General features: G+C 39.6%; 1 protein-coding gene across 17 annotated transcripts in view; it reads right to left on the bottom strand.

The window, feature by feature from the left end:
• Window positions 1-14,930, bottom strand: part of trpm3 (transient receptor potential cation channel, subfamily M, member 3) — a 182,423-nt gene that overhangs the window by 74,832 nt on the left and 92,661 nt on the right. For all 17 annotated transcript variants that reach the window (XM_054772858.1, XM_054772869.1, XM_054772868.1 and 14 more), the window contains one exon: window positions 2,973-3,052. In XM_054772858.1, coding sequence (XP_054628833.1) covers window positions 2,973-3,052 — 80 coding nt within the window. The remainder of the gene's footprint in view (window positions 1-2,972; window positions 3,053-14,930) is intronic.

Genomic DNA, 14,930 nt, shown 5'->3' with positions numbered 1-14,930 from the left:
ATGACTTGAAACCTTTCCTCCTGTTTCCGTGGACACTTAATATTTCCGTCATCTTTAAGAAAAGTCACAATGTTTTTCCTCCACCTCCTGAATAAGCTCTAGTGTTTTGCTTTTTTTACTTGAAAGATTATCATTCCCTGATAATCCTTTATCCAAACAAAGTGTAGCACCCTGTATCTTGTATATTTGCGTCCAGCTTGGTAGTTGAGGAATTACAATCACTTGTAATGATACCATAGCGTCACAGTTACTAGCTCAGCATAATGAGAGGATTGTAGAAAATGGATTTGCAGCACACTCCACTCACTTATTTCAATTGTTGGGGAAATGAATGCTGATGAATTCAGCTATCTGAATGCTAATAAAGCCACAAGCATAAACAATTGTGGCAGTAACCTTTACAAAACACAGAGTGTGAAAATATGTAGAGATTGTCTGTTTGATTGTTTTGTGTTGACGAATAAATAATTTAATAACATTCAAATGATATAATTACAATAAGTGGTTAATTTCCTTCTTAGCCGTATGATTTGCATTCTAATAGCATCAATAATTATCCGCATAAACTAAAATTATGTTTCTTCTTTTCTGAAGTAAAAGAGTTGCTATTCGCAATAGCTGCCTGTCATTGTTAGTCATGTCTTCAAGCCAATTCTTTGTCTTTTTAAGGTCAAGACATTTTGACAGAGGGGTCTGATGTGAACAGACAAGAGGTGTGAGATCCTTGGCACCACAAACAATATGGAGGCATCCATCCTGACGTCACACAAGTTACCACCTCTGTTCCTCAGCTAACAGGATGGCAGGATGCTAAACAACTTTGTTTAATCTGCAAGCTCCAAGTAATGTTCTAAGTTATATTAAATACATTTTGGCTCTGCCTTCCTGGCCACACTGAACACTCAATTTTATAATGATATATTTACATATCTGTTTTTTCTTGAGTTTTATTTCCCTGATAGATTTTTAAAATATATTTTAAGTTCTGATTTTCTTTAGTCCTTTCAATTTGCATTGAAAGTACTGTTTATTTGTTGATTTGTTTGTTTTTTATTGTAGTCTTTTTTAATTCTTAGATCTTTTTATCAATTATAATTGATAATAATTTTTAAATGAATAAAAAATCATTAAAAAACATAGAAGGTTTTCATTAAATATGTTTATCATTTATAATGTTTGATGGGTTGCTGTCGTTTTCAAGTATCGCCAGAGCTTTTGAAAACGTATGGCGTCAGTTTATTGCATTTCCGATGTCGAAGGGCCCCAAAATTAAACGTGAACTCAACTGTCTCACCATTGTAGTACTACTGGTGCTGGTCGCACTGGTACACTTCGGTATGCTTGTGGAGCTGTTCAGTTTACTGGTATGATGTATGGTGTATTATTGAGGTATCTGAGTCATACAGTGATAAACAGACTGACCGGGACTGTTTCTCAAAATTCAGTCTTGTCAGTAATTGTGTTGCCATGTAATTAGACAGATTGCACTAGTTGACAGTTGACAACAAGCACTATGTAGTGTCCGGGACCTGGTCATGCAAGTCTGGGAGCTAGCGTTGTTGATCCAGCACATGCTGCTCCTGTCTAGCTGGAAAGGTCCAACTCTCTTCAATCTAAATCTAGGACAGAGCCGCCGGGGTCGAGAAGTTGAGGGGGCGTGATTGAGCTTATTGGTGGAGTCTGGGCTGGTAGCGCCAAGAGTGGAGAGATTTGCAGGCCTTATCAGTACACTCCTCCTGCATGTTGGTGTGTGACGATAAAGGGGTGCGTCGAGGGCCCAATTTGTCCTTCCAGTCAAAGTGATCACCTCTTTATTCCCACTGAGTGTCATTCATCTGAAGAATATCTTTTCTCCACCTCCCTCCACAGATAGAACAGCAATGCCTTTACACTCTGCTGCTACATGGCTGCCTTCAGGAACTGGTTGTTCTTCCGCCATGGTGCTCAGATGGCTCCATTGTCTGTGCAGTGACCCACTCACTATGTACTTTTCCTGGCCACCGCCTGAATATCAGCCATATCTTGGGGGTGCTACTGTTTCAGTGTCCTGGCACAATCACTAGTAGAGCTGGAAGGGAGCAGATGAGGCCTTGGAAGGTGTCCAGCTGTTGATGGCGCATGCAACTAATACTTTAGCTCGACTCATATCAGTTAGAGGACAGCTACAAGTAAGCAGGTCACCGACAGCCTTGATTTCATTTGTGAATGAAGCTTGTTAAAGAAGGCGGGGCATGTATAGTGCTGAAATAATAGCAAAACCCTGTGAGTGCACCTCCAGCTGGCCCCCGTCTTTGTTGAGCATTTCAAATACTGTTTCTCCTTTTTATAGGAGGTATGTGCTTATGTGGCTGCTACTTCTCAGTTGTGCAGTGGCGCAAATGGATGTGTTACAGGGCTTTGCCTCGACTCATAAAAAGCTAGCTACCACACAGGTGACAGTTAGGTTTATTTGGTTTGCTATAAGCAATTGTGTAAAACAACTGAGGGCAACCTGTTTGGGGAAACACAGCTTTTTCGCATTCCCTTTTTCAGTTTTCATCATCATTGCTCTTACACCCTGCCTACATCACTCTGCATATGGGTGTGTGTGTGTGCCTGTGTGCCTGTGTGTGTGTGTGTGTGTGTGTATGTGTCTCCTGGTCTTGAACTTCCACAGGAGAAGACATAAACACTAGCACACCCGTCAATCATACCATAATGAACAGATGGAGGCCTCTTAAATCATTTTAAGAATGCATTTTCAATTTCTCCTTATATTAGCTGAACCCCATAAGTACTATACATGAGCGCAACTTTCCTTGATCAATGTTCAAATGCTGTAGAACAGCAAAAATATGGTTATAATGTCACTGTAGTAAGCTCTTTGTTCAAACAGCCATTAAATATGACTGCAGACCGGTCCAAATGTAATCTCCCGGGTAAGGACGGGAGGAAAAATATCACAGCTGAACTGCATGCAGGCTTGTACTTACCTATGGGGGTCTTTGGAGCTCACGATGATATGAACACATTCTCTCTTGCTGAACGCTCTCTCTATCCATGATTTCTGTGCCTGCAGACACAAGAACATTAAGGTGTTTAATGGAGATGTGGGTATCTAAAGACAGGAGCAAATAAAAAAAGATTTAGAAATGCTTGCAAATTTGTCCACATGGCTTTTTGTGAGTATAATCAGTCGTGTTGAAGGACTGTTTCATCCAAAACATATTGAGAGATGCACATATTGTCTTTTAACCCTGAAGATTCTATAGGGATATTTGTTGTACCATTCATTTTGGCTTTGTTAAATAAATATTGGCGAAATCCATCCAAATGAAAACCATTAAAAATGCCATTTTTGATCCCACATTGATCTCAACATACAGCAAATGCAATCCTGTATGTTAAGATTTCAGTTTGGACTACTGGCTTTCATTTTTATGTTTTGTTTTTGTCCACCAGATGGTGGTACTTTTTCCCATTCAAAGCATGCAGCAACATTTCACAACTTTTACTGTTTTCGGCAATAAAATAAAAGCGAGTGTCTCTTGATCTTGGATAATGGTGTCAAATAAAAGTTTGTGTGTATTATTTTAGATTTTATTTTGTTTGTTTTTTGTGAGTGTGGAAGGTTGTTTGGCTGGTGACCAGTCCAGGGTGTACCCCGTCTCCCACCCAGAGTCAGCTGGGCTCCAGCATCCTAATTAGGATTAAGTGCCATAGAAAATGAATGAATGAATACATTTTGTTTATTTTTTACTTTAAAAAAAACAGTGAAAAAGTAGAATGCAAACATTTAAAGGCCAGCCTTTAAGGATTGTTTAAAGGGAATATATTTACAGCAGTTTTTGTCCTCTGGACTTTGGGTATGAGTTTTTGTTTGAAATGTGACACTGTAAAAAAAAAAAAAAAAAAAGAATGAAAATCAGTGTTGCTGCCAATCACTGACTCATCTGAGGACCTAATTACAATAATAAGATCCTTTAAGCTCCTTGAAATAAGCTCCTTGCTCCTTGAAATGTATTTTATTAAAACATTTGAGTATATTTGGGTTTTTTTCAACAAAAAAGTGAGTTATGTAAATATGCAGGGCTTTAAACAGTATACGTATATATATGTATATATAATATTTGAGGTGTATACTGTCTCAAGTAGTTTTAAAGGACTGACTTGCTTAAAGTGGAAAACTATACAAATATATAAACATTAATATATAATATCTTTACAACAGATTTGTGGAAGGTGACATTTTTTGTTAGGTACAAATGTGTGAGTGAATTTCAAGGACCTTGTATGGGACAATATTTTTACAGCTTGTATCCTTGGCACGGCACACACCTTTAAACATGATTACAGCACATCGGTAAAAGGCACACACTAAATTTAGTCCCTCACAAATAATTTAGGTACCCTTACACAAATGTTTTATGTTATTTAGAGAGTCAAGCCAAAGCTGGATAAGAGGAGAGGCTTGGAGAGAGAGAGAGCGGATGTTAAATGCACTGAGGCAGTAAATGATGTCAGTTCATGTCGCAGTACTGATGCGCAGCTAGCAAAGTGTGTGTCTACATATTGCAGACATACGTGTGTGATTGGTGCTTGTGTCCAAAGCATACAAAGTTGGCCTATATATAAAGCATATAAGCATACAAAATACAAAGTAGCCAGCATTATGCAGTCAGCATAGTTACATTGGCTGCTGGTCTGAATTACAGTGACATATACAGGGCCAATTATCCTGCAGTGGAGCTGCTGTATACAGAAGGTCTGCAGCATCCTGATATGCATTTGTTTTCATGAACCCAAATACATGTACAAAAATATAAATAAATACAAATACAAATAAATACTAAAAAGGACCTATGCAAGAAAAAAAGACAATCGTGTTACATAAGAAAGAAAAGTGTGTTTAAAGTGTTCAAAAGCCACGAATAGTCTCAGTAGGGAATGTAGATTTAGACCTCCAGTACGTGAGAAAATAAAACACGTTACAGTATAACCTTATAATAGTGCTGCAATACAGTTGGTCATATTTCGTTCAAACTTCAAATTGGGACATACATTAACATGTTAGACTGAAGTACCTTACATACAACGTACACATAAATACGGTGAATCATTATGGGATGTACACAGAGTGCGACAATGCTCTTCATATAGAAAGTTGTGTTTAACAGAATTCCATTAAATTAACAATATATTTAACACCATAGCTGTAGTTTATAGCTGTGGTGTGCAGTCAGGGCCAGCAAAGTCTTCTCTGCTGGCCTAAAAACTGTCAGAAGCACTGACCTGTCTATTATATTCATTTTGTGTGCATGTCTCTTAGCTGCGCTGCTTCCAGTAGTGGATGTGTGCGTTAGATGTTTTTTGTCCAATCAGATTTCAACTTCTATGTGTTGCCATGTCAATGTAATTTGCCCAGGGCCTTCAGAATCAGGAGTGCTGGCCCATGTCACATACACACTTCAGTTGGCTTATTTGAATGCGCAAAAACATTAGAAACAGCTCTCAGCATGGTGCAGTGCAGTTCAATACGGCTGTAAACATTATGTTATTGAATTACCCCATTGACCCAACGATAAAGTCATAGTTTATTCCCTTGAAAAAAGTTAGAAAAAAACAGGCGTGCTATTTATTCGAGGTTCACAGAATTATACATGCAAATCGGCAAACAACTACTGCCCAATTGAGTCAGAGCTTTTCTTCCTGTCACTCACACAAAGCAGTGACCTGAAGATATTCAGGCACGACACAGAGACCCGCTGGGAAAATAAGTTTCAAGAGTTGTTAGCAAGTTAGCAGAGTGGGAGATACTAATTGAAATAATTGTACTCAAGAGTCAACCACCAAGCAGCTAAGAAATATATCCTTTATTCATCCTACTATTTTCAGTAGAAAAGATCAATAAAAGGGTTCAAATAAAGCTAGTGCCTTTTGCACAGTATTGTAAATTGAAAAGACATGTTTGTTGCCTCCTGTTTAAGCAAATTCTCCATGATTCCATTTCAATGTGTTAACAGGCAAGACGTCCACGATTGACAGTGCCATTGCCGGAAGTAGACTCTATGTGTGTAATTATGTCCAGTTTAGGATTAAAATGTCCATAAAGGACATCACGGACAACCAAGTAGAGGACCGGACACCCAAATCCAAAGCACATGAAAACAAAAAGTTCCTGCTGTTCATTCTGGGAGAGCTTAGCTGGCTCCTCTCCCAGCTAGCAGCGTTGAAACTTGCTTGTACAAGCCTTTGACCACCGCCGCCGCTACAACAACACACGCCCTATCCGCCTGACTGACCCTGTCACACCACAGGACAAGTAAACCCACCACAAACCCGCCACAAACTGGAACAACCCGCACCTAAAGTATATTGGCAAACTTACCCGAACACAAGACTTGCGACGAACCATTACTCTTGAGGACTGAGAGGGGTTAGAGATCCCACTCAGGGGGCCACAACAACCCCAATTGTTTCTACCTTATACTGAAACTGTGTATTCATCCGCCAGCTCAAAAACTAGACCACTTTTAAGGTGACAGATGTAGAACTTTTTAAATTACAGATGAAATTGAAGGCAAATTCAACAGAAAGAATATTCCCAGAAGATATTTCTTCCATTCCTGCTTGTGCTCTTTCTATGAACATGGTTTGTTGCCCTTTTCCTGTAAACCTGAGAATTGTAAATGCATATTTGGATGGGAAGAATGGCATGGTTGTGATTCATCACCGCCACCGCCTCTCCCTGTCCTTTCTTGACTATTGTATGGGCTCTAATTGGCACTGGCAGGGAACTGAATTGAGAACCATATCCAATCAATAGCCTAATCTGTCTGCTCGTCGCTGCCCCTTTTTTCCTTCTTACTTTTTTTCCCCTCGCTCGGCTTCTTCATGGAGATGCAGACTAGATGGTCTATTGAAAGTTTCTCAACATACAGTGGTGTGAAAAAGTGTTTGCCCCCTTCCTGATTTCTTATTTTTTTGCATGTTTTTTCACACTAATATGTTTCAGCTCATCAAACAAATTTAATATTAGTCAATGACAACACAACTGAATACAAAATGCCCTTTTTAAATGAAACTGTTTATTATTAAGGAAGAAAAAAAATCCAAACCTACATGGCCCTGTGTGGAAAAGTGATTGCTCCCCTGTTATTAACATAAATGAGATTCATTGAGATCTATCGGTCTGGGACTCCAGAGAACCACAGTGAGAGCCATTATCCACAAATGGCAAAAAAATGGAACAACAACCTTCCCAGGAGTGGCCGGCCAACCAAAATGACCCCAAGAGAGCAGAGAAGACTCATCCAAGAGGTCACAAAAGACTCCACAACAACATCCAAAGAACTGCAGGCCTCACTTGCCTCAGTCAAGGTCAGTGTTCATGACTCCACCATAAGAAAGACACAGGGCAAAAATGGCCTGCATGGCAGTTTCAAGACAAAAACCACTGCTGAAGAAAAAGAACATTAAGGATTGTCTAAATTTTGCCCGAAAACATCTTGATGATCCCGAAGACCTTTGGGAAAATACTCTGTGATCTGACGAGACAAAAGTTGAACTTTTTGGAAGGTGTGTGCCCCATTACATCTGATGCAAAAGTAACGCAGTAAGTAAGAACATCATACCAACAGTAAAATATCGTGGTGGTAGTGTGATGATCTGGGGCTGTTTTGCAGCTTCAGGACCTAGGGCTGAATTACAACAATTCTGCAAAGATGAGTGGGCCAAAATTCCTCCACAGAGTGTTTGAGACTCATTGCAAGTTATCACAAACGCTTGATTGCAGTTGTTGCTACCAAGGAGTTATTAGGTTTAGGGGGCAATAACCTTTTCCACACAGGGCGATGTTGGTTTAGATTCTTTTTTCTTCTTTAATAATAAAAAGTTTCATTTAAAAACTGCATTTTGTGTTCAGTTGTGTTGTCATTGACGGATATTTAAATTTGTTTGATGATCTGGAACATTTAAGGGTGACAAACATGCAAAAAAACAAAGAAATCAGGATGGGGGTAAACACTTTTTCACACCACTGTAGGTTCCTTCCCTTCGGAGGATCCCAAGCATTTAACTTACTGGATGCATTTAGCACAGCAACAGAAGCAAAGACACAAGACCAAAACAGGACCATCATGTCCTGTTAAGTGAACAAGACTATCCCCCGATTTAATATCCTATTATAAGTCAACTTCAGCTGTGACACCTGAATGCGTAGGTTTTAGAAGCTTTACAACATTTATTTGCCATTTTTACAAATAATGCAGCTCTCAAAAGACAACATTTTGACTGAATAATGCATGCCAATACATGAAATTGATGGTACCGCAAGTTCATCAGGTGTGTAACGGAAATAATGAGCTGAATACACAAAAAATATTTTAGCACTGACCCACTGAGGTTGCAATTTTAATGACTCACCAGAATTTTGTGCCAGGCTGCATTCTTGTGGCCTTCGACGCATGAGTCTACCTTAAAAACTATAATGAGTGTATTAGTGTGTGTGTCCACAGTGCTCAGAGTGCACACTGAGCCAAACACTTAACCACAGTCAGGACCAGTCTCCTCCCCACCCCGAGCACCGAAAAGCCTAACTGGCTGAAAGAGTGTGTGAGAGTGTGTGTCTATCATGGCACTAATTCTTCAGAGTCTATAAACCTGTATTATGCCTGTGAATATTGTCATTCATCCAGGTCACTGTATGCTCTGGGCAAGCCCTGAGAATTTTTCTAGCTGTGTAGTGTGAACACAATTCTGCATATACAAAGATGTGATTATTATTATGATTATACCAAGCAGGTGTAACCTAACGTGACCTAGAAGTGTACAGCAAACCCTGTAATATAAACACAGGATCGGAGAAATGTATCATTTAACAGCCATTTCTTGTTTGGTGCTCTTATTTTGTATATTCTGTTTCCTGTTTTGCACCATAGGCAGCAACTTTACTTCCCTTTCTTGATGCTATGAGCCCACCTGATGCGGACTGATAATCAGTACTAGTTAGTTCAGCGTGGAGTTCCAGCTAGTTGCTGGATCATTGTATGTTGTGAGAAGTAGTTTGAATGGTGAGTTTTAGCATTTGCTGCTCTTGCTTTTAAGTGGGACTTCGGCATTTGTGGATAATGATTCTCAGTGTGGTTCGCTGAGTCCCAAAGCTTTAAAAATGGCTTTATAACCTTTTCCAGACCGATAGATCTCAATTAATCTCAGTTAAGTTATGTTTTAACGAGGGGGCAATCACTTTTTCACACGGGGCCATGTAGGTTTGGATTTTTTTCACCCTTCATAATGAGTTCACTTTAATAACTGCATTTTGTGTTGTCATTAAGACGTTACAGGAGTTTGAAGTCCAGGACCACAAGGCTGGCTAACAGCTTTTACCCACAGGCCATCAGGCTTCTCAACGAAGCACTCACACACGCCACACGCAACACACGCACACACTCATAGCACTTTATTATTGATTAATTTATTTATTTGTATTAATGTCTCTTCTGTTGTTGTTGCTTAATTTATTGGTATTTATGTTTCTGATGTTCTTATTCATTTTCTTGTGTTTTTCTTTATTTTTTTGGGAGAATGAACAGAATAAGATTTTCATTGCATAGTAGAAGTCAGCCCCCACAAACTCACAAATAAGCTCCTCACACTTGGCCTGTCTCCCTCCCTCTGTAACTGGGTGTTTAACTTTCTCACAGGCAGACCCCAGTCAGTCAGAGTCCACAACCGCACATCCAGCTCAAGAATTGTGAGCACTGGGACCCCACAGGGGTGTGTGCTGAGTCCACTCCTCTACACGCTCTTCACCTACGATTGCGTGGCCTCCCAGAACAACACCAGCATCATTAAATTTGCGGATGACACTACAGTCATCGGACTGATCACTGGTGGTGTTGAAACATCATACAGAAGAGAGGTGGCGGACCTCATAGCTTGGTGTCGTGATAACAATCTCCTTCTCAATACAGATAAGACTAAAGAGATGATCATCGACCCAAGAACAAGGGAAAAGGAGCCACATAGTCCCCTGTTTATTGATGAGACTGAGGTGGAGAGGGTGAAAACCTTCAAGTTCCTTGACACACACATCAGCGAGGACCTCACCTGGTCTCACAACACCCAACAAATTCTGAAGAAGTCCCAAAGGAGACTGTACTTCCTGAGAAGACTGAGGAAATTTGGCATGTCCACCACAATCCTGAGTTGCTTCTACAGATGCACCATCGAAAGTGTCCTTACCGCCTCCATCACTGTTTGGTACGGTAACTGTACAACACGTGATAGGAAGGCACTCCAGCGGGTGATCAAGACCTCACAGAACATTGTTGGGGCAGCCCTCCCCTCACTGCAAGACATTTATAAAACTAGAGTCCTACGCAGAACACACAACCTCATCAAGGACAGCACACATCCACAACACTCATTATTCACACTCCTACCGTCAGGCAGACGCTACAGGAGTTTGAAGTCCAGGACCACAAGGCTGGCAAACAGCTTTTACCCACAGGCCATCAGGCTTCTCAACGAAGCACTCGCACACGCCGCACGCAACACACGCACACATTCATAGCACTTTATTTATTTATTTATTTATTTATATCTGTATTAATGTCTCTTCTGTTGTTGTTGCTTAATTTATTGGTATATATGTTTATGTGTTTGTTTCTTATGTTCTTATTCTTTCTTGTGTTTTCTTCTTTTCTTGGGAGAATGAACAGAATAAGATTTTCATTGCATGGTATAACTGCTGTTTTACCATGCACATGACAATAAAACTCTCTTGAATCTTGAATCTTGAATCTTGAACTGCTGTTTTATTGTGCATATGACAATAAAAACTCTTGAATCTTGAATATATAAATTTGTTTGATCTTAAACATTTAAGTATGACAAACATGCAAAAAAAAGAAGAAACCAGGAATGGGGCAAACACTTGAACTGAACTTGAACTGTGATTTTACACCACTGTACATGACGATTAGTGTAAATGAGGACATCACTCATCTGCTCTCATGTCACTCTCCTACCAATTCATCCCTATTCTTTTCTTTATTGTCCCCCCCACAACATAACATATGCACAACATCACACATCACCACATGCAGCCCTATCAGCGGGGCATATTATATATAAAAGAAATGACCTTCATGGAGTATAAGGTCACTGCACTGGTAAACAGCACCAGACTGGCTCATATTTTGATCCTGACCCGTAATGACCAATAACATTTCCATGACCTGTATTTTTGGCTCACATTAAGGATGCGGTCACTGCATTTACAGGCAATCCTGTCAAGGGAATCACTTTCGCAAGTAAAACTGCCATGCAACTAGAAGGAGGGTTTAGAGGGCATGAACGAGCATAAACTGGAGTAAAACATAAAACAATCCCTTCCACAGTCCGAAAACTGTGTGTTAGATTAAATGACAAGTCTATTGTCGTTGATAGTATAGTGGTTGTTCTATACAGCCAACGTGGGTTCAGTTCCCCGGTGACGATGTGAATGTGTGTGTGACTTGTTGTCTGTATGTGAACTGTGATTGACTGGCCACCGAGTCAGCAAGGATAAATTGCGTCTATGTGGCTCTGAGCAGGACAAGTATTATAAAAAATGGATGGATATGACTATGAGTAGTTGTGTGTCGATACTGTATGTGTCAGTCCTGTGGATTACTAATCAGTCCAAAAGTGCAGCCTGCCTGTTAGCGTCAACACAATATGCGACACAGCAAATAGATGGAAAGATGGATCAACACTGACTTTCATTGATTTCATTTGTGGAGTCAGTGGAATTCTAACAGTATCAATCTTTTCCTCAAACTATTGGATGACTACAATGAAATGCTGAGATTACATCATTTAGTTCAGTTGTATGAAATGATTTTACACTATTGTCCAATTATCCATGAGACCTTTTGAACTTAATCACCTTGAAAAAACCTTTTGAGGTAAGTATCTGAAACAGTGTTTCACTTATACAGTAAGTGATAAGATTTAATGACCACTTGCACTCATGTCTACAGAAAGGTCTACATGTTATGTATGGATTTTACTACCAAGATACAATAAATAAGGTGACATTGCAGACAGCACACACATTTAAAGTCACATTGGTTTTCCATATACTATATTAAATATAGTGCACTGTCTTAAAGCAAGATGAATTTTCCTTCTGACCATTTTCTGAGCGATTCAAGCTCGCCACAGTACTCTTTATTATAATGCTGGTGGTAATGCAATGGACACGGGACGCAATGAAGGGACAGACTACTTGATGGGGGTGAACTCTAGCAGACAACTTTTATGTATATCGAGCTAGGATCATGACATTGCAGCATGTCTGTGCAGACAAGCAATGCATGATGAAGATTCTGACTGGCAGACCGCACTTATATACTTCCAATAGAATGGGTGGATGTCAAACTTGACTATTTGTAACAAGGAGTAAACAGGTACATGTGTAAAACCATGTTTGTCAAGGCATGTAAGTTCAACTTTTGATTCAGATTTCACCCTGCAGAGAGCATTCTACGTGTGGCTTTCTCCCGGGACAGAGAAATTCATGAAATCGCATTCAGTTACGTGCTATGCTGACATTTTATGCTGTCATCAAATATTTGTCAATTATTATCAACTTAGGGTAAATTGAAAAAATCCTTTAAAAAAAACAGCCTATTTTTGGAGATAAAAAGCACATATGGGCAATCCCTCCCACCCAAAATAAACAATGTTTTGATACAAATATTTTGTGGATTTAGCTGTGAATGCTGAATCGTGAATATGCCGGGATCCATCGGGTAAATATTTTATGGACCATATTTTGCAGAGTTTTACGGTCACCCCAGACTCCGTTCACTCACTCACTGATGTAGGTAAAAGTCAATTCATTTTGCCTTTAAACATAACTGAAGTTACTGTATCTTAGCATGTTTAAAAATATATTTTTCTGTATTTTTCTTGTCTTACAGTGCACCTAGGCGAGGACCTCCTCTTTAAAATCCTTTTTCTTATTAAACAGAGCTGAAATCCACTCTGCGCGATCACCATCAATGCAAACTACTCAGTAGTTCATAAATTAATACCTGTCTATTAAATAGACTTATTGCACACGGTGCTACAGTGAGGCATGTCCCTGACATGTAATTGTAAATCACAACACAAGGTAGGGAAGGTCGACAGCAGCAGCATAAGTAATACGAGAGTGGTAGGGAGAATTTTATGAGACCACAAGCGGTGAAAGGACTTGAATGTAAATCATAAGCCAGGGGAAAACATTGCTGTATTTCATAGCTGTGCACCCAGAGTGGATAAGTGTAGTTGAATTAAAGAAGTGCCGCATTTCTTCAGTGGCCTCCGTTTTTATGCATGCCATGCTCCAATTCATCCACGGGTGCATCATGCATAATAATGATAATACATAAACCTCCTTTTTTGTCTGTAATTAGCAGAGATGCTCGATATTGGCTTTCTTAGCGTTATCAAACATACAGTACTGATATCGTCCAGACCTTCATTATTGATGCTGATATCAACTAATACAGATATCGGCTGCAGCTCTATAATGTCAGGTCAAAGAATGAACACACAATTTCTTTTGACTGTGATGGCACTGAATTCCCAAAAAATTGCAAATAAAGACAAACAAAGTGTTCCTTCGCTATATCGCGGTTCACCTTTCGCAGATTTCGCAGAAAGTGCAATTTTGCACTTTTTTTTAACAGCGTATGAACGCGCAGTGTGTTCTGCGTCCTTGTGGTGTATTAGAGTGATCTATCGGGGCTGTGTTGTACAGTATGTGTCTGTGGTTGTATTTACTACTGCTACCAGTAGAGGGTGTTTTATACTCATGGGAGAGTTGAAGACATGTCCAGTTTGTCTCAGTAAATATAGAGCCACAACAGTCCTGACTGGCTAAGGGAGAATACTGCGTTCTGATTGGCTGTAGACCATTGTCACTCAATCTCCTTCGTGCAGGACTGCCTGTTTCGTGTTGTGCGATCATACATGCTGAATGAAGGCAGAAGTTACGCGGCTGTAGGGCGCCTGGAATAGTGTAAATGCATCTTCGGTTCATGAAGGACGAGGAGGAGGAATATGATTTAACAAGGATACAAAATGCTACTGTCTAACAGCGCCGGGACAAGCCATGATCAGAGGAGTGAAATATGCGCGAGTCCCTTAATTTCTTATGTCCAATCTTGTAAGTTGATCATTAAAATTCAAACAAAATTTGAACTTTGGGTGTTTAAACAAGAGGGAAATGTAATAAAATGAAGAGGTGTATAAAGTGTATGGTGAGGGGTTTTACGGCCTTAAAATCTATATAATATACAGTATATAATAAAATATATCATAAAAAACTATAGTACTTTGTGATTTTCACTTATTGTGGGTTATTTTGGAAACCTATCCACATGATAAACGAGGGAACAACACTGCAATACCCAATGTAAGTTATACAATAACTGCCATAATTATTTTAAAATTAAAAAACATTAAAAACTCTTGACCAATTAAAAGAATACGCCTCACTTCCCCCTCGTATAACTAGCGCTTTCATTGCAAATTGAAGCTATTTTTCGAGGACCCTTATTTTGTTAGATTTACTTCTGACAGGAAGGTAAGGCACAGCGTTTTTATTGTGACGGCCGGAAGTGTGCTGGTTTTTCTTTGAGCCCTTGATGGCTGTGTGGTGTGATGATGAGACAAAGCTTGGTGCTATTAAAAAGCGCCTTCCGAGCTTCCTGGCTGCCGTCCCTTACACATATTTACAATTCAAAGGCAAAACTTGGAAATAATTTCAGAACACAGACATACTGAGTTAGCAAGCTTGTTGCTTTGCGGAACATGTCATCACTCCCACGTCTATCATTATCGGCAAAAAAACCCGATACCAATAAGAACAAATCTCATTTTAATGCCGATATATTGGACATCCCTAGTAA

This window comes from Dunckerocampus dactyliophorus, chromosome 4 (genome assembly GCF_027744805.1).
Source record: "Dunckerocampus dactyliophorus isolate RoL2022-P2 chromosome 4, RoL_Ddac_1.1, whole genome shotgun sequence".
NCBI classification, from domain to species: domain Eukaryota; kingdom Metazoa; phylum Chordata; class Actinopteri; order Syngnathiformes; family Syngnathidae; genus Dunckerocampus; species Dunckerocampus dactyliophorus.
This window is presented reverse-complemented; position numbering and strand designations above follow the sequence as displayed.